Below are 19,709 nucleotides of genomic sequence, written 5' to 3'. Positions count from 1 at the left end.
GCAGGATACCCGGCGTCATCGGTTGCGTGGACGGGACCATGGTCTCCATCGTCGGCCCGTCCAAGAACGACCCCACCGTCACGAAGGCGGCGTACTGGTGCCGCAAGTACTTCTACGCCCTCAACGTGATGGTGGTAAGTACACTCATGTTACGTTGTCAAAACGCGCCCCAAATCTGTAGAAAAAAAAAAACGTATTGCCGATATGGTTTAAGTATGCCGTTTTATGACTGCGGGCTGTGGGGTCTCACGACTGCGCGAGCGTGTGCTCTACGTAGCATGTGAGCCGTGAGACTCTTCTCCCAAAAATAATACTTGTCTGTTAAAACGTGCAAGCTTCCGTAAAAAAAACAAAACAAAAAAAACATTATTTTTGTTTCAAGGTAGTCAGTTGTACCTTGCATCCAGGAAGGTGTGTTGACATGCATATGTGTCAGACAAAATAACTTAAAAGGTTCTGAAATTGCGACTGCTTTGTGAACCATAAGTACAATCTACTACTTGTGGATTCAGGTAATTACATGTCAATATCTCTCTCACTTTCAGGTGTGTGATGCCGACTGCCGGATAATGTGCATCGACCCACGGTTTCCCGGGTCGGTGCACGACTCGTTCGTGTGGCGATTTTTCTGGCTCCGAAACCAACTCGAGCAAGGGCAGGTGCCACGCGACGGCCGGTTCCTGCTTGGTGAGCATACTAAATTCATTCCTTACGCACACGGTGGCTCCCACTGCTTGAAAGCCACAGTACCACACGTACTGTGCTTGTTGTGAGGCACACAGACACAGTTGCTGGAACTCCTTGAAGTGAGACAACACCCAAAGTTTGGCCATTAATCTCTGTTTATGTCCACATAACTCTCACACTCTGCAGGCTACGAAAGCCACACTACACTAATCTCACGGCAGTGATAGACTATGCAAGGCATGCGACCGCAGTGCGAGTCGCTGTCCGGTTCGGCCCACTCACTGTTACTGTCTGCCTGTACCCTCTTGGTGGTTGGTTTTTGCATGAAGTTGGAGCTCTTTCACTGATACCTTGGGGCTCGCCTGGTCGCTTTGACGGTCGTCAGTTTGTACGGAATGGGATCAATTCCTCCTTGGCCACTTGGGGCTCGCCAAATCTGTCCTCGGGTCGTCTCTGTCCCACACACTGGATTCTTTTCCCTGACCCTTCTTCTTCGGTCTGCCTATATAGCTCCTCCTATTAGACCCTCCGTGTCCCAACAGGACCTGACTCCTTTCCAATCTAACCACCCCCTCTCTTTTCCCCATCTCCAACTCCACCGAGGATTAGGAAAGAGGTTCGTCGAACTGGCGCCTTACCCCCTTGCTTGCCAAAGACAAGGCCAGCGTGTTCTGCTCTGCCCGTGCCTAAGGTCACGGCCACACTCCCAAAAGCAACAGAGCTTTTATCTGTCGGATGCAAGGGCCTAATAATGCACTTGCATACAACACAGCACCCCTAAGGAATCGTGCACACATCCCATACAACCCACCAGGAAAACACATAGTCACATGAAATAACAGGGAGTTTGCAGGCAAGCTGGTGCTAATTAATCATAATGTAAACTGATACTGTAGTGCAGAAATATTAACACACTTTTAAGTCACACTTAAGTTACATTATAATTGACATAGTTGCACACAGCTGTTTTCTTGCCTTTTATTTTAAGAAGTAAAGAATGTAATATGTTCCATCCTCTACATGTGCAGGTGACAGCGGCTACCCCTTGGAGCCTTGGCTCATCACCCCTGTCGCCGGGAACCACGCGACCTCCACCGCTTGCGGCCGGTTTAATAAGGCGCATTCCTCGATCAGGTCTGTTGTGGAGCGCTGCATCGGGCTGTTGAGAAACAGATTCCGGTGTCTGCAAAGGCACCGGGCTCTGTATTACCACCCTTCAACAGTCACCGCCATTATTTCGGCATGTGCAGTGCTCCACAACATCTGCCTTGCATCGAGCGAGGCAGAACCGGAGTCAGACTCCGACCCTGAAGAGTCAGAGCTGGAGTCTGAGCCGAGCTCGGACGGTTCTGAGCCGAGCTCGGAGAGATCAGCGTCGGCTCCCGAGAGGCTGGCTCCTGCCGGCCCTCCGGTCGGCCTTCCAGTCGGCCTCTCGGACAGGGGGAAGGCTCTGAGGCAGCGCCTTGTCGCCCGGTTCGGAACCCGCCGCAGACGTGCCCGTGCGGAGCGCCACACGCAAGGGGTCCGCCGCCACGACGGTAGTCCCGACCACCAGGGACACCGTCGGGAAGCCCCTCAGCGCCCTCGCTGCGGTGGTGCCCAGCACGGACGCCGCCAGCGACAGGGAACATCTCGCCACCACGACTGAGGTCCTGACCACCAAGGACCCCGTCACATCCTTGCCCTCAGTGAAGCCCTCCCCGTGGAAGCCGTAAAGTGCACACTTCGCTTCCTGCTCCACAGTCATGGCCGTCCACAAGCTACATACTCTCTTCAGCTCCTTCACCTTGTGAAGTTCGTCGCACAGCCAGCGTGCTGCCTCCGGATACGTGTCGAGTGCATCGCGGTGAAATCGATACAGCCTTTTTTTATTTTTATGAGCAGAAGGCACGAGACGCAGTCGACAGTGACAGAAAAGGTTCGGAGGTTTAGTTGCCAGACCAACAGGTCATCTGTATTGCCCCTGCAAAGAACTCAGAATTAATTTAGACTACCTCTAGAAAGAAATGCTTGCTTTTGCAGAGATTGCTTTCTTAGTTGCTGATTGAACCAGGGATATTGTTGTCATGGACATTGTTTCATTTTACAAATGCTTCAAAGCGTCTTGCCTTCTGCTCCATTTTATTATCTCTTTTATGGTACTTCATCAAAATTAGGTGATTGTGTTATCTCAAGACAGTGCACATGTAGTTTGGTTTGAAAATTGCTTTATTTCTTAAAGAAAAACCTGTGACTTCATGAATAAAAGTGTGATAACATGGAATGTAATATTTCATTCTTGGAAGTAAAACTGAGCATCGACTGGAACCATGTAAGCAATTGGGCAATCTTAAGTATATATCACAGATATCTTGTTGAACACTCTGGTCTTATTTGAGCACAATAGTTAAATTTCGAAAGGAAAAAAAAAATATATATATTCTCTGACTAGCATACCACCATATAAACACTGGACCACTTTGAAAGAATTATCACAGATGTTGCGCCAAACATTCTTATTTGAGCACAGCAATAGCAAGTTCTCGAAAGATAAAAAAATTGTTTCTGACTAAAGCAGCCGTCACTCGCGCGCTCCCCGTTGGTTCCGCCGACCCCTCCGCTGCTCCCGGCACACCCGGCTCCTCGTGGTTCGACATTTTGGTTTGAAGAAGGCGCGTAGCGCACATCCCGCATAATATTGGAACAACTTTCTCTCCAATTAATTCTTAAATGTATTGCAAAAGGACACAAAAAAGCGGTTTGTTTTAACAACGCTCAAAAGGTTTTGATTGTTTTTCGATACTTTTACCTGTACTAGAACAGATGCGACGGCCAGCGACGCACAGGATTGGTTGCCGTTCCTTCGCTAAACGCAGGAACTGCTCCCCGCGTCGTAGTAAATCCTACCCCGTATCCCGCGCGTAGGGACGCCTCAGGGAATGCGTAGCTACTTCCGCTCGTCGGTGGTTGGCTCCGGACGTCGCTGAAACGGGTGACGGGTGTCAAGTTTGCGATGACGTAGCGGCGTCAAAGTGGGCAGAGCCGCCACGTGAGTGTTGCTAGGATACGCTCCTCCTTTGCATTACGTCACTTCCATGTACCTTTTCTCAAATGTCCAACCTAGCGATCCTGGATGCCTTCTTTTGCCAGCACACGCGCGAGCGCTTCGCTGGTTTCCTTTATGTAAGGGACGCAGATGCGCGTGGTTGAGCGGGGATGTGCGATTTCTTGTGTTTCGCCGATTGGTCTTAGGCGTCGATCAGATTTACGTTGACGACGAGCGATTCGCTGAATCGCTCGTCGTTTATTTATTTATTTATTTATTTATTTATTTATTTCAATACCTTCAAGGCCACACGGCATTACAGAAGGGAGTGGGGGAAAAACAAAAGTACAAAAAATAGAATTCAACACATATTAGTTAACATAATAGTTTTCAATGGCAGACTTGAATGCAGGAGCGTCTGTGATTGTGGCGATGGAGGTGGGCAGGTGGTTCCAGTCATTAGAAATAATCCAGCACATCCGGATATGAGAGGACGACGAAGTGCTCTAACCACAAGACGTCAAATCTTCCATTCCTGGTAATTTTTCGTATTTTTTACCATCTACTGCGAAAATCTCGATCAAATATTAACGGGCAGTATTTCTAAACCCAGTGTGCCTGACAAAGCAATCAAACAGACCGCCGAGATCTCTTTTAGAGAAAACTGCAGCCTTTGCCGCTGCTATCGTTCCATGTGAACGAACATGGAAGCAGCCCAAGCGGGCGTCCCTGACGCTGCTAGTACAGCACTTAGCATAACTCCTGAGCAACGTCAAAGGAATGAAGTACTCGTAACGTCGCAACCAGATGATGGGCACTCTATTTGTTCCGATGGTTCCATCGCATCGTCGACTACAGACATCAACTGTATGGAACAAGACGACGATACCGGAGGTCCGTATCAAGAGGTTAGGTCACGAAAGAGAACTCGACGCAATAACTCCAACTCCAGTTCGGAGACTATAATCCAATCAAAAGCCATCGAAGAAGGGCTCACTGTTGTGTTCACCCCTGCGGATACTGAGACGTTAATAACATCCCTCAGTAGCGTGAAGCTCTCAAGAGCACTAGAAAACTCCTGTCCTGAGGGCATTCACGAGGTCCGCTTTAACAGCAGATTGAATGTCATCGCAGTTGACACCAGAAATGTTGAAGCTACAAAAACATTGCTCAACTTGAAAACTCTCTGTGGGATTCCGGTGATGTCATACTCTCCACTGGCTGGAGCAACGGTGAACGGAATGATTCAAGACGTCGACAAAGAGCTTTCTAATGAGGAGATCACATCGCATCTCAGGTCCAACATTAACGTTGGTGCCGTCCGACGCCTAGGGAAGACTAGCACAGTCAAAGTCACCTTCCGGGGCAAGATTCTGCCAACCCATGTTCTTCTGGGTCATGTACGCCATCCCGTCCATCCTTTTCAAGAAAGGCCCATCCAGTGCCTTAACTGCTTTGGATTCGGACACAAGCGAGTGGCTTGCAAACGCCCCAAAATGTGTGAACATTGTGGAAAACCACATGAATCAACAGACATCACATGTCAATCAATGCCTGCGAAATGTGTCAACTGCGGCCAAGAACATGAAGCTACAGCACGCTTCTGCTTGAAGCGAAAGAAACTAGGCGAGATCCAGGCGTACTCAAAATTCAACTCGGTGGGCTTTCGTGTCGCCAAATCAGCCTTGGAGTACGATAAGCACTTCCCAGAGATGGAATCTACTCGAGCAGGGAGCAATGCCACGAAAGAACCGACTGTCACCGAACACCAGAACTCAGGAGAGCAAGACATGGAAGAAACTCCAAAAGATGCGACTACATCATCGCTATACACGACGGTCGTCAAACAAACAAATCTTAAAAGTCAAGCAACTCAAAAATATTGCCAGGGTTCAAGTCCACACGACAAACAAAAAATCAATACGCCGGCTGTATCAACACTTCAGGAACACCAGACCTTTTCTGCACCCCCCACTCGGCCGCAACCCTGCTATTCGAAGGATACAAATGCGCAACCAACTTCTTCCTTTGGAGACAGTTCACCTGAATGGATGTCTTTTGTCAAGGCCGCCGTCAAGATCGCTCTAAGCCTACTTAAAAGCATCGAGTCAACCTGGGCAAAGACTCTTACTACCATAATCCAAGCAGTGCTCCCTCTTCTTGAGGGATGCTAGGGTCATCTTCTATTCAAGCTATGGGTTTTACCACCAGAACAACCTCAGTGGGGTCCGGAAGAGCTACCATACCCGAAATGCCCAGTCGGACAGGCACCTTCAGTAGAAATGGTAGAGCCCGCTTATGGCAGAGCAACGCCGGGCGGCCATAACTAGAGTCTGGCAGTGGAACTGCCGGGGGTACCGGAACAAACGTGGGGCCCTAGCGCAGTACATTGCCGGACTCGACAAACCCCCCGACATAATAGCACTCCAGGAAACTGGAACCGAGACACCCTCACTTTCGGGCTACAAGGTGCTGGTCCCTGGCATATGCAAGCGCGTGGCAGTCCTAGCAGCAAACCACGTAAATGCTCGCATGCACGAACTCAGCGACGAGAGCATTGACCACGTGCTTATAGAAATCATTCCCGTGCAGCGCCACTGGCCCTCGTTCTTTATTCTCAACATATACAGTCCGCCACGCAACAGGCACGAGGATTTTAGCAAACTGTTTGCGCGCGCGCTTAAACTTGCACGGAACCAACTCCTCATAGTAGGCGACTTTAACGCGCCGCACTCGGCCTGGGGGTACACTCGCTCCATGGCCAAGGGAACCCGACTTTACCACTTAATCTGCCAACAACGCCTCTCTATCCTGACCGACCCAGAGCAGCCCACGAGGACGGGCAACAGTGTTACCCGCGACACGTGCCCGGACCTCGCGCTGACGAGATGCGGACGGTGGTCGGAATGGTCAAACCTCGAGGTGAACCTGGGAAGCGACCACGCCATAACCCAAGTGGACATCGCCATCTCGCCAGGAAAAAAGTTCCTCCGGAAACAAGCCCTGACAGACTGGGACAGGTTTCGCGCAGCACGCACGGCCACACACAGCGAGCGAGAGCACGAGGATGCTTCCCTTGCCAGCTGGACCGAGCGCCTGGTGTGCGACAAGAACACCTATACGGAAACTATCAACCTGACAACAGAGACGCCAGAGGTGGACCGGCACCTGCTCCACTTGTGGGAGGCAAGGCACGGTCTGATCAAGCGCTGGAAGCGCCAGAAGCTAAACCGCAAGCTCAAGAAACGGATCGCGGAAATCACGGCGGAAGCGCTCGAGTACGCAACCCAACTGGCGCTTTCCAACTGGAACAAGAAGTGCACCGATCTTCAGGGAAAACTGGGGACCAAAGACGCGTGGCAGTTCTTGCGACACCTCCTGGACCCTAGCAAAAGTAAACGCAATACCAGCCAGAACCTTCAGAAAATTGTGCGCGACTTCCCCGGCACCAATCAGGACCTCCTCGAACAGCTCAAACTACGGTACATCGTCTCGTCCCCGGACGAGGAGTATCATGACTACGAAGGCGAGCCAAACCCCGAACTCGACGTCCCCTTCAGCTTCGAAGAGGTATGGAGCGCGCTCCAAGACCTGGGCCGTAATACGGTACCTGGCGAGGACCGCGTCCAAAACACGCTGCTTCGTAACCTAGACGCGGGCTCGGTTCAGACCCTGTTGAAACATATCAACCAGGTATGGGAGTACGGCGAGCTCCCCAAGGAGTGGAAACACTCGGAAATTATCCTCATCCCCAAACCTGGGAAGGAGCTCTGCCTCGACAACCTGCGACCAATTGCCCTCACGTCCTGCGTGGGAAAGCTGATGGAACGGGTCGTCCTCAAACGGCTGCAGCCGCACATGGAGGAAACGGGCATGTTCTCGCACACCATGTTTGGTTTTAGAGAGCACTTGTCAACCCAGGACGTCATGCTGCAGCTAAAAGAGGACATCCTAGGCCCCATCTCCAGGACGACGACCCAAGCGGTGCTCGCCCTAGACGTCAAGGGAGCTTTTGATAATGTGGGCCACCAGCTAATCCTCCAAAACCTGACAGTCACCAATTGCGGTTCCAGAATATACAACTACCTGCGGGACTTTCTACGGAACAGGACAGCCACCATTGGTGCAGGTGACCTCCGCACGGACGTCATCAACACCCCCAACAGGGGCACGCCGCAGGGGGCGGTGCTCTCGCCAACCTTGTTCAACCTGGCAATGAGCGGGCTGCCCCCGATTCTGGAGCGCATCCCGCATATTAAACACTCTCTGTACGCGGACGATCTCACAATCTGGACCGTGTCCGGGTCTGACGGAGAGAAGCAGGACGCGCTTCAGGCGGCAGTCGACGAAGTTCAACGCTACCTACGCCAGGGTAACCTACACATCTCGACAGCCAAATCGGAATTGATCCTAGTCTGCAAGACCCCAAGGTCCCGCCGCAAGTCGGAGCCCAGAGACGAGATACAAGTCTTCCTGGATGACGGCTCCCAAATCCCCGTGGTGCCGCGTGCCAGAATCCTGGGACTCCACCTCCAGGAGGACGGAAAGGCGACCCATACCCTCGCACTCCTCCAGAACCAAGTCACCCAGATTCTACGCATCATGCACCGAGTCGCCAGCCGGCGACACGGCCTCAGGGAAGACGACACCATCAAACTGGTTAACGCCCTGGTGGTGTCGCGCATCATCTACGCTACACCCTATCTGAATCTCACCAAGGGAGACGAGGACAAGCTAGATGTCCTCATACGCAAAGCGTACAAGACGGCCCTCGGACTCCCCCCGTACACCTCCACAGAGAAGCTACTCAAGCTCGGCGTCCACAACACTTTTAGGGAGCTGGTGGACAGCCACCTTGCCGCTCAACGAGACCGACTCGCCCAAACCCCTGCGGGCAGAAAGGTCCTAGCGTCGCTCAAGATTCCCTTCCAATGGGACAGAGAAGACACCACGGCACCCCTCCCGAGACACATCTGGAGCCAAATCAAGGTGCACGCGATCCCCCGCAACATGCACCCGACCCTCCACGCGGAACGCCGCAAGGCTCGGGCAAGGTTCTACCAAAAGGCGTATGGTAAACGGGCTGATATCCTGTACACAGACGCGGCCACATATGCCTATCAACGGAATGCAGCGGCAATATGCGTCGTGGATGGAACTGGGAGCTCCCGAGTCACAGCGTCGCTGCGCACCTCTAATACGACCATTGCAGAGGAATTCGCCATCGCCATGGCCATTGGGCTCGGAGAAGATCACGTCACCATCATGAGCGACTCCCAAGGAGCACTGCGTCGCTTCCTAGCAGGCCGTGTCTCGCCGAAGGCACTCAAGGTCCTCACTCAGAGAGACCGACAGGGCTTCCCCACAGTGGAACTCATATGGATCCCAGGACACGACGAGGTGGAAGGCAATCGGTGTGCTGACATCGAGGCCCGAGCATGCACCCTCCGGGCCGTTCCTGCCGCCGCGTCGCAACTAGGGATAGATGCATACTTTATTCCGGTGCCAAACAGGTACTCAGAAATCAGGGCCTACCATCGCGGCCAGAGGCGTGAATACCCCCCGCCACACAAAAACCTCAACAGAGAGGACGCGGTCGCTTGGCGCCAGCTCCAGACAGGAGCGTTCCGAAACCTAGCGCTCTTGCACAAATTCTACCCTACAAGCTACAAAGCCGAATGTCCGCACTGCGGGCAATATGCTTCCTTATCACACACCGCGTGGTTTTGCACCGCTCACCCTAACATCCCCCCCTCCCACCCTGATCCCACTCCTGAGAACTGGGAAGCCGCACTGCTCAGCTCGTCTGCTGCCGACCAACTAAAGTTGATCGGGCGGGCGAGGCTGACAGCCGACAGCGTTGGGGCCCTGGACTAAGGGAACCACCCAGAGACCCATATACAGGCATAATAAAGTTTATTCCTCCTCCTCCTCCTCCAGTCATTAGTAGTTCTTGGGATAAAAGAATCAAAAAAGAGCTTCGTGCGACTGAAAGGAACGTTGACTTTATGGTGATGATCATTTCGATGGGATACATACGATGGTTCAGAAAAAAGCTCTTCACTTAGAGGCTGGTTGTGATGATAAATTTTGTGAAATAAGGACAAACGAGATAATTTTCTACGCAATGAAAGATTCGGAAGATGTAAAGCTAGTTTCATGGATGATACACTGGAAAAACGCGAGAAATTAGACAAAATAAATCGTGCGCCACGATTTTGTACGGGCACCATATTTGCGGGTGATGTCTAGAGCGCATGCTCTGAACGAGCCCACATTAATAGGCTGCTAAGATCGGCAATCTTGAGGGTTCGGAATGCACGTTACAAACGAACTGTGGAAGCTCGCCATCAGCACGCGCCCAGCAGTCGTGCACACAGTTATGGCCGCCAGTGAATACTTTATATAAACAGCTTGAACTTTGAACCTTGAATAAAGCAGACAAAGCGATGCGGCGGACGACGGACGTGTGAACTCTACTTCAGAACTGTTGTTCGCGGTACCGGTGAGTCTGTCTAGCTTCGAAAGAAAAATCTTTTGCCGATAAAAACAGTTAGGGTTTATTCCATACGACACGCCCGACCACCAAACTGATTAGCACGAAGACGTCGCCGAGCAGTCGCCTCTTGTCCTGGCTGAAGACATCGCTCGCCTTACGAACACGAGCTGGTAAGTGCTTGAAAAATGCGCAAACGTCAAGAACGAGGTGCTTGATTTATGCGTTTTTAGTGAGACGTGCAGCGTGCGCGTTTTTCGTCTGCTTCGCATAACCGGAAAAATGAAAGGGGAAAAAAAAAAAAAAGAAAACGCTATCGGGTGTGGCCACGTGATTATTCTTCTGACACTATAATAAATCGCCTGGAAAACAATTTAAAAAAATCGGGGGGTGTAAGTTTCTGCTTGAGATACCTCAGTAACATTTTAATATATCATAGATACATTTGAGGAATGGTATTTTTTTTTTTTTTTTTTATCTTAATTACAATAATGCCTCAATGCCCTTCTTAATGCGACGGAGCCGGGGGGTTACGAAATCAACTTCGAGCGGCACAGCGTTGGACGACCATCCTCGAAGAGTGGCTAGCTTGTTTTGAAATATTATATGGAATTCCAACTGATTGACAGTCCTAAAGGGTGCTGGGGTCCCAGCATAAATCATCGTATCAGTACATAAAAGATACAAAGATAAAAAAATGTGTGCTTTATATGTAAGTAACGTTTATTGGAAATCATTAATCAAAGCTTTAATTTGTTCAGCTCAAGGTTTGGAAAGAAAGGCGGGAAAAATAAACATTGACTAAACATAGCGTGTAGCATAGGACGTCTCTGCCTCCCGCTGTAAGTAGTGGCATTATGGTCTTGACCAAAGCAGGATTAGCAACATAGCCTCATGAGCCAGCTTCTATAGATGAAGAGCATATGTCACGAAATCAAAGCTACCGACAATAATTTAGAAACCCGTACGCGCATGGTCACAACTTTTGTATATAGAGATACTTCAATTTATAGAATAGAGCAGTCGTCTAAGTCGAAACAAGCATTTCTTCCCTTTCAAAATTGGAAGCCTGACCTAAGAGTACACTTGATTTTCATCAGGCATCTATTTTTACGCTTGCGTATTTCTTGTGGAGCAGAGGGGAGGGGGGTCAAAAAAGACGGAAACCTTGGTGGCTGTAACGTGAAGCCATTCAATGGAACAACAACTAAAACAATTTCTAACCAGAAAATTAAAAAAAAAGGTTCCTGTGCAGAACTTCATGCGGTTCTGCAAACGCGCGCGTGCAGGGCCACTCACCCTGGATCCTCTCCAGCGTTCGCTCTGCTAAAGTGGAAAGGGGTGGGAGGAGCTTCCACTTTACTTTTAATCTGGCACCGACTATATACATGGCTTTCACCTACGTCACAGGATGATATCGGACACCGGTATCCACCATGCTGGTGTTTGACTCGACGGCCCTTCGCAGCGAGAGCAACGGTAAACTGCGCCGCGCTCGGCTGTAGCAAGTACCCCGTATCCCGACGATCATCCGATTGTTTTGTCGGCAGGCCTCGCGAGAGAGAGTAGCCGTCAAGTTAGAGAAAGTATGAGCGGCAGGAAAGGGATGCGGCCGCGGATTACCAAGTTTACGGGACGCATTTCATAGCGGCGAGCGACGGCACTTTTCTACCGTTGTTTACGTTCGCGCACGCATTTGCATCGGCTTTTGCCCGTTCATGATGTAGGTTGCCTTTGCCTTTCGTTACATCACGCCATTTCAATTCAATTCATTTTTTTTATTCAGATAACATACATCAGACAGTTGTCTAGGGGGCCGTCGCAAAAGGCAACTAAACGCTTCCAGCTCGGCCGAGTGCACCTTCGCGGGGCTTCTGGCCGAGTACGCCTGATTGTCGCGCTGCGAGCCCGGCCAGGCGGCGATCGGTCGGCGGCGGACCCCGTGTGCAAGCTCACCGAGACGCCGCCGCCGGGGCATCGGTTTGTGCCGTCCGCGAGACGGTAACCTTAGCAAGGAGCGAAAGGTTAGGAAACATCATAATGTCTCGGGGAAACATCCCTGAGACAATGAGAGTTGTCTTGCCCGTTATTTAACTTATCATTGTCTCGGGATTTAGATTACGATGGTAGCCTTACGTCGTTTACAAGTATTTCGCAAAATCGCCACAATATTTCTACAAGCGACTCCTAGAGCCGCTCGTCAAATGTGGGAACGCGCAATTAATTTTTTTTTTTTTTTTTAAGACGTGACAGCTTTTTTTTTTTTTTTTTTTTGGAAACTTTGTCGGAGGCATATCGAAATTTTCTGCTCGTAGCGCAATCAGACCAGCGCCGAACAATACCGCACGTACCGGCTAAACGTCATCCTCGTAAGCTCGGCACGTTTTTCCAAGTTCATGTAACACAACTAGGAACCATTGCTGAAAATATGGTGCATGTCAGCGCAATCCGGGCAGTTGGCGCTACCCTATACACGAACTCATCTCTGTTACGTCACGGCGCGGTGGTGGCGCATCGGTCGCACTTCCGGTCTGGAGCTGTGGGCAGAAGTCCCACCGCCAGACGTGTATTCCTGCGTTGTTTTGAAAGGAACGTGACAAAAACTTGCCTTCTCGTCAAAACGCCGCGACTGGGGCCGTACCAAAAGTGTCGAGAAAGGTTTGAAGGTCAGTTTTCACGTGCTCGGTTCATCCGAGAATATGGATATGCGCCGTGAAAAGGGAAAAACAGACGCCGTCGGACAACGATTGCTTGGGCGGGAAGCACTTTGTATGGTCATCAGATTTATTTGTTTTGATCCAACATGAACGCCGAAAAACCGTCAAGCTGTGCGGACCACCTGCCGACTGCGTTCAGTGCGTCTTCAAGTTGAAACGGCCACCTGATCGTTCGAATTGTCGTCTGCTCTTTCAAACGTTTCTGCTTGTCGTCTGCTCTCTTAGACGTCGCCGGCCCGTAGACCAAATCTTGGCCCGGTACTTGCGATAAGAAGTAAGTGCACGCCTCAAAAGACTTAAATTTGAAGGTTGGTAAGTAGGATCGATGTAAACAGTAGATGCAAGGAGATGTTGATCACAGTTACCAGTGACCACCACCGACTTCCTAGGCCTGATTGGCATGGTCCGATTCTGCTTTAGATTTTCAATATCGACGTCGACCATCTCAGCTACGGTTCACGCTTTTGCAGCCCGAGCGACGTTGCGACTGAAAATTGCGAGCGAAATCTCATCAAGCGAATCAGGCTTTAGCGTCCATTCTGCGGCGTCCACGCGGAATGAATCGCCGCATGTTACATTATTGACGCGGAGTTTTGCGGTTTAACGAGCCTTGTTGATTTCGCTGAGGCCGCTCAAGTAGTCAGACATTGCCAGGAAGACGTATAATCAATAATTCGAAAGCGAAAAAGGGCAGGGGGACTCACACAAACGCCGATAACATCGCATTTCAATGGTTTGTTTATGGGCGACGGCGAGCTTTATGCCCACACCCCCATCGCGCAACGCCGGCGCCGGTGGCGCCCGCTAGGGGCGCTCCGGTTTGTTTGTAAACATGAGTTGGTGTATACGCCTTGGTAAGCGCATCCGCGCGGTGTGAAGTCAATCACCAGTATGGTGCGGAGCCCCGTCCTATAGCGTGACATCACTTTCAAGGTATGCATAACTTCCTGCCTCACGTGTTTGCGAGCCGACTATTTTTTCTTGAACTATGACATTTCCGCATATCTGTATAAACAAGAGAGAGAGTACCTTTATTTTAACAATTACAAAAATGAATTAAGTAACGGAAAAGTACAGTGGTTTATTCCTTTATATGTAGCGAAAACTTTTTCTTTCTTTTTTTAGGCATCGTAGGGTGGGATTGCCTTGCTTTAAATTTTAAGTAACGACTAACCTGTTCTTATTTTTAATATTTTCGGTTACGTTACAACGCTGCTTGTACGGTCTCAAAAGAACAAATAAATAAAAAAGAATCAATGCTCAATATTTCTTTCTCAAGCAGCTGTTGTTGCTTGAGCTACAGAAGACTCGGGTATTAAATTAATTCTCATATTTACCCCGACGTACGTAAGCAAGAAAAATAAGTACTGTGTTGAAGGGCTAGAATAGAGCTTTCGCACGAACAAAAATCATGCTCCTCTCTCCGTATCCCGCCGGTCTACGGTACATTTATCTCGCCGAAGAGAGCACACCCTTTTCAGTCACGCAAGGCATTTCGCGGTGGCGCGAAACGGAAAAGAAGCCCCGGATATTTTTTTTCCATCCGTGTCGTTGTGGCGTTCGCCGCAAGGGGCCGCCTCGTCGCGGCGGCGGCGCGCGTCGCCGCCCGCGCAGTTGTCGTCTGCAAGCATCCGTCGTCTGCTCGTCTCCGCGCCTCTCGATCTGCACCTCGCGAAGCTGGCGGAAAGCGTCGCCGTATACCGCATTCTGCGTCGCACGTCGAAAACTCCCAACCGGCGCCAAAACACGAACACAACACCTCGTCACACAATGAGCGACCCTGGGACCCTCGGAGCCTCCAGACGCCCGCTTCGTCCACACGTAAACTCCCGGACGGCCTCGACACGTCGCAGCGGGGCCCTGGTCGAACAACGTCGGTCCTAAAGACACGACCTCTGGATTACAGTGTTGTGACGTGTGTAGCTTCGGACGTCACGCCCGACCGCGGATTTACGGTGAGCCCCGCTGAAGTGCGCAGCACGTGGATTCCGCTATGTGGGTTTCTGCCGCTCGTCTGCGTTAGTGAACCTTCTGAAGACCTTGAACCGACCCGTCCACGGCATCTGCCACCGCTCCAGCTTGATACGCGGTGCGGACGCTGGACAAAAACGTCGAATTCCCATAAACGAAAAGTCTAATTTCATCGTTTTTAATGTTAAAATCAGTTTTCTTTTTTCTTCTTTTCGGAACCGGTGAATGCCTTCGTAGCACACACGCACAAAAACAAAGTGCCGCGTAGCCGCGATATTCTACGCCGTTGGCAAAGAGTTTTGACGACCGCTATCGCCGTGTTGTAGGGTGTCTTGGGGCTTGCGGATTAAGGATATCGAAGAACGGTTCACTAATATCGAGGTGGTAAGAAGGTGACCTAAACTAAGATTGGTTTTGGCGATACGGTACTACAAAATACCACAAACTGTATAACAAGTTTCCACAAATTTGGTGTGTGCCACAAGAAGAAGAACCGGTGTTCCGAGTGCTTTCGGCGAGTTTCTTAGCACAGCCAACCTGCTCATTGCAAACTGCACACAGGAAGCCAATCGAAAGATACTAATACAACCTGAGATGTTTGCGAAATGTTCCCTTAAACATGAAATTATCAGTGATCCCCATCTAGCTTCACGCTGAGGTGTGTATTTGGTTTCATTTTCGATTCAGATCCCATGGTGTTGTATGACCGTAGTTTACGCGCTCCCTCCGCGAAGTAAAGCGCGGGTACGTCGTGTGTGCTTCAGCTTTATCACGCTATATTTCAGTTTCGTGCCGGTATTATTCAGCTTCAGCTTCCCCACTGTGTCGTCCAGCTTCGTTCCGGTATCTTTCAGCCTCGTCACGGTGTCGTTCAGCCTCGCCACGGTACCCTTCAGTTTCCTCAAGGTGGTTCCCTTCAGCTTCGCCACGGTACCCTTCAGCTTCCTCAAGGTGGTTCCCTTCAGCTTCGTTACGGTGTTGTTGAGCTCCGTCGCGGTGCTCTTCAGATTCCTCACGGTGTTCGGAGACACGGCGCCCGGACTCCGAGTGCAGTGCCGCGAGTGTCGTCGGGAGCAGCGCGCGCGGCGACGCCCTTCAAGTCCCTCCTTCCCGTCGCCCGTTGAGGATGTGCGTTTGTGAGCGGCTTGACCATGGGCTGCACCCAGAGCGGAATACAGCGGCGAAGTCGCAGCCACGACGACCGCAGCCAGGGGCCTGCCACGCCCGTCGTGTGCGACGTCGTACCGCCGACGGCCAACGCGACGACCACGACCGCGCCCGGGTTGCCGACGACCACGGCGGCTCCGAAAGGTGGTTGTGGTGCCGGTGTGCTTCGCGGCAACGCGCATCGCTTCGAGAACAACTTTCCCAGGGTCAGGCAGAAAATGGTCAACTGCGACGGAGTCAACGACTGTGCGGTTCCCCTCTGCTCGGTACCCGAAGACGGACGGGTGAGTTGGCTCTTCGTTGCTGTCGCTTCGCGTTCGTCGCTTTTCGCAAAGGTGACAGGTGCGCACCTTCTCACCTGGGGTCATTCCGTCCGCTGGGAACCCTCTTCGTCTCGAGGGACAGTCGAAACTAGTCGGTGACGGCTTAAAATACTCGTGCGTTTTCGTTCCTGGTAATCTCAATCTCGCTTTGCAGCCAATAAAATTACGGCATATGATCGATAAGCACGCCAAGGAACAAGTCATTAGGGAGTTTTAGAATAACGTGCGTAATTTTAGCGCACGCTAGCGCTAAATTTAGCACTTGTATTAGCGCACGTGACGCGAGAGAGTTTTAGAATAGCGTTTCCCCCTTCGCGACGCAAAAGCCCCAGCATCTCGCGCTTGCGACGCCATCAAGATACAGTCACAATTTTTATTTCACACACGAATTGCTGTAACTTCAGAAAAAAAGAAATGTTTCCTGGTCCAGAGTAGCATTTTAGATTTGTTTAAACATGAGAATGCGGCGCGAGCGGTTGACCGGTCGTGTCGGCTTGCGTCGCCTCGGCAAGAGAGGTCTCGTGTACTGACCTTCGCACATCGTACCTTCGCCGACAAATGTTCGCGCGTCACAAGCATCACGTTGCCGGTGATCGTTGTCAAACCGAGTACAATGTCGTCCCGTATTGAAAATCGCAGTCGCGAGGATGCCGCCGACGTCGCACTCACGACGCCGCCAAAGCAGCCGCCAACATAATCATGGGAGCCCCCATTTTTTAAACTCTGCTAGTCTTGGCTTTAGCCAACTTCTCATCACGAATCCTCCTTGGAGAAGCGCAAAGACTCTTTGCGTACGCACGCTATTTCCGAGAAATAGCGCACGCAAAGCACGAAACCTGGTTTGCGTTTGGAGCATGCGCAGTGACGACGACGCTATTCTTTGCGTACGCAAAGCTTTGGCGTGCGCTATTATAAAACTCCTTATTAGCAAGAAGTCTGGGCCGGCTTGTTAAGGCCCAGACTTCTTGCTTCAAGTGTCTCAGTTGAGACTGCTCAAAGAAAGCGCTGCAAGGCTCGGGCGCGCGAGCGTCTGAGACTCGGCTTAAGCTCGAGCGCTAGCCTTGACAGCTCTTACTTTGAGCAGTCTCAACTGAGACTCTGCTTCGAGCAAGCCGGCCCTGATTTCCTAAGCTGCCAGTGACGACGTACCCTCGAACCAAGTTCAAAGGCCCGGGTCGTTTGTTGTCTGACGCTTGGACAATGGACTTAACCAGTCGAGAGCTTCGTCTCACCACATAGACGAACAATGAACGCTGTTCGCAGATGCGTATAACGCTCTTAACACTACTTTACGAGCCTGAGAAACATGATTGCATGCGAATGGTGAATTTTAAGCAAAGCGCAAAGAAACTTCTCTTTTGGCGAGCTGCATTCTTCGCTTTTTCCAAGATTATTGACCTAATAAAATACTTAATTTCAAGTAAAGTCACTCTTTATTGATAAAAACGCGCGTTTGAATTTTTATTCGGTTCATCCACCGTACCGTAATTAAAAGCGTGTCCTCCGCATGGATTTTTGATTGCGTAAGGAAATGCTACTTACATCGGCGTCTGAAATCGAAAGAAACAGTACAAAGCAGAATTCGGAGTGCCGACATCTCTCGAAGCATATCTATGCGCTGCATACACTGCCGGCGGCTTCTGTCCGCTCACCGCAGTCACGAAGCGGTTGCCTTCGGAACTCTTTTAAGCCGTTTTGCGAAGACACAGCTGGTCGCGAAATCAAGACGCTTACTGGTTCCATTGTCCTGCTCACTGAATAGAGGCCGACCTCGGCGCTTCAGAGCGCGGCTGTGCGAGCCAGATGTTCTCGAACATGAGCACTCGCGCCTCTTGATTCCGACGTGTTTGCCGAACACACGACGCAGCCGGAAGACTGAAAACGTCGTCGCTGATTGCAGCATTTGTCGGGTTCGCACCTCGGGTGCTACTGGCCGTACACTTTAGTCCCCACCGCAATGCAACACACTGCTGCTTCATCGGGAGACGCGTCGCAACCGTGTTACAGCTGAGCTTCCCGAGTTCGCCGCTGGAGGCGTGGCTCGCCGGTGCCGAGAGTCACGGGACAGCAGCTTGCCACGCCACGCGTCGCCGGTAAAGCCCTTAGATCAAATTCGAGCTTCGCCCTAACGCATCAAGGGGCTTTAAGGCCCGGTAACACATATGCGTTTGCGCGTTCTCTCATCGCAAGAGGTCTTAAAAGCTTTTAAGGCACACGGGCGAACGCAGTCGGAAGTGTGCGAACGAGCCCTTACTTACCGGTGGTTCTGGCTCCCCTTCGCAGCATGAAGGGCATCTTTTGCCCTTTACTCTCCTCAGAACCGGTCGAGTCTGAAACGACATTTTGGTTGCAACTGTATATTTAGGAGCCTCTGAAACCGTAATGCACTGACTCGGTTTGAATCTATCCTTTAGGCAATATTTTTTTCTTTCGCCGACTGCGGCAAGCTATTTTCCTTTTGGGCACCACATTTGACGAAATAGGAGACGGATAACGCGCCTTCATCAGCAGACGACGTTATAGAGATAAACGTGAACGTTTTCGACAACAACCATCCTCACCATTTTTGTTTCTTGTTTGCGCAAATTCATTGCGTCATTGCTAGACGCAGCACCACAGGCCCTCATGGTATACGGGCGATTTGCCTTCCTGTGCCGTCGCGGCTGTCCCGAGTTACACTAAATATCTATATCTGTATAAAATGTCCACCCTTTGGTAATCTCCAATCGACACTTCGAATTACTTGTTGGTCCATGGCGCAGGCTGAGGATCAAACGGGTTGTTATTGGATAGCTTGAAGGTATATCTTCCGAACACATCCTTAAAGCGGCGGTGACTCCTCGTACAGAAGACAGTCTACAACCACTTTCTGAGGCGTGTTTCTTTCTCCTTCCTTGTCATTCAAAAAACCTGTCCGCAGACATGTTCCAACAAGCACATGTATTTAGCAAATATGCCTCGAACATGCTTGAGTGTCTGAAGATTATCCTGTCATTATGTATGCCGCGAACACCGTGACAATTTTATGATACATGTGCGTTCTGACTGTGGCTTAAGGTCTCATAAGGGTGTACAATCAATATAAAAAAATGATTTCAATCTTGGTGTAAAGGTACCCTGAGGAGGTTTCTGAGATAGCCTAAATATTGCGCTAACTCACGCTTCAGGGTCTAAGAATCCTAGAAATCCCTAAATCATGACGATACGCATCCGATTTCCCTATTAAAAAAGCAATCAAAGATCGAAACACGCCCAGGTCATCTCCGGCGATGGGACCACGGTCAGTCGATAGCGAGCGAAGGATCCTCACGACTCCGAATGGT

The 19,709-nt window shown here is 50.7% G+C and overlaps 2 protein-coding genes across 2 annotated transcripts in view; both read left to right on the top strand.

Moving 5' to 3' along the window:
• The first annotated feature begins 4,416 nt into the window (after positions 1-4,416).
• Positions 4,417-5,886, top strand: LOC115331090. The gene has a single exon (XM_029993139.3). The coding sequence runs from the start codon at positions 4,417-4,419 to the stop codon at positions 5,884-5,886; it is 1,470 nt and encodes a 489-aa protein (XP_029848999.3).
• A 9,951-nt stretch (positions 5,887-15,837) lies between these two features.
• LOC8041586 (high affinity cAMP-specific and IBMX-insensitive 3',5'-cyclic phosphodiesterase 8B) overlaps positions 15,838-19,709 on the top strand; it is a 450,039-nt gene continuing 446,167 nt past the window's right edge. The window contains exon 1 of the mRNA XM_042288919.1: positions 15,838-16,347. Coding sequence (XP_042144853.1) covers positions 16,048-16,347 — 300 coding nt within the window. The 5' untranslated portion in view covers positions 15,838-16,047. The remainder of the gene's footprint in view (positions 16,348-19,709) is intronic.

Source organism: Ixodes scapularis, unplaced genomic scaffold, assembly GCF_016920785.2.
Source record: "Ixodes scapularis isolate PalLabHiFi unplaced genomic scaffold, ASM1692078v2 PGA_scaffold11__112_contigs__length_91849675, whole genome shotgun sequence".
NCBI classification, from domain to species: domain Eukaryota; kingdom Metazoa; phylum Arthropoda; class Arachnida; order Ixodida; family Ixodidae; genus Ixodes; species Ixodes scapularis.
The sequence above is the reverse complement of the archived record's forward strand: the minus strand, read 5'-3'. Positions and strand labels throughout refer to the sequence as shown.

Excerpts from the sequence above, each read along its gene's own strand:
- LOC115331090 (XM_029993139.3), top strand. The coding sequence starts at position 4,417 with ATGGAAGCAGCCCAAGCGGGCGTCCCTGACGCTGCTAGTACAGCACTT.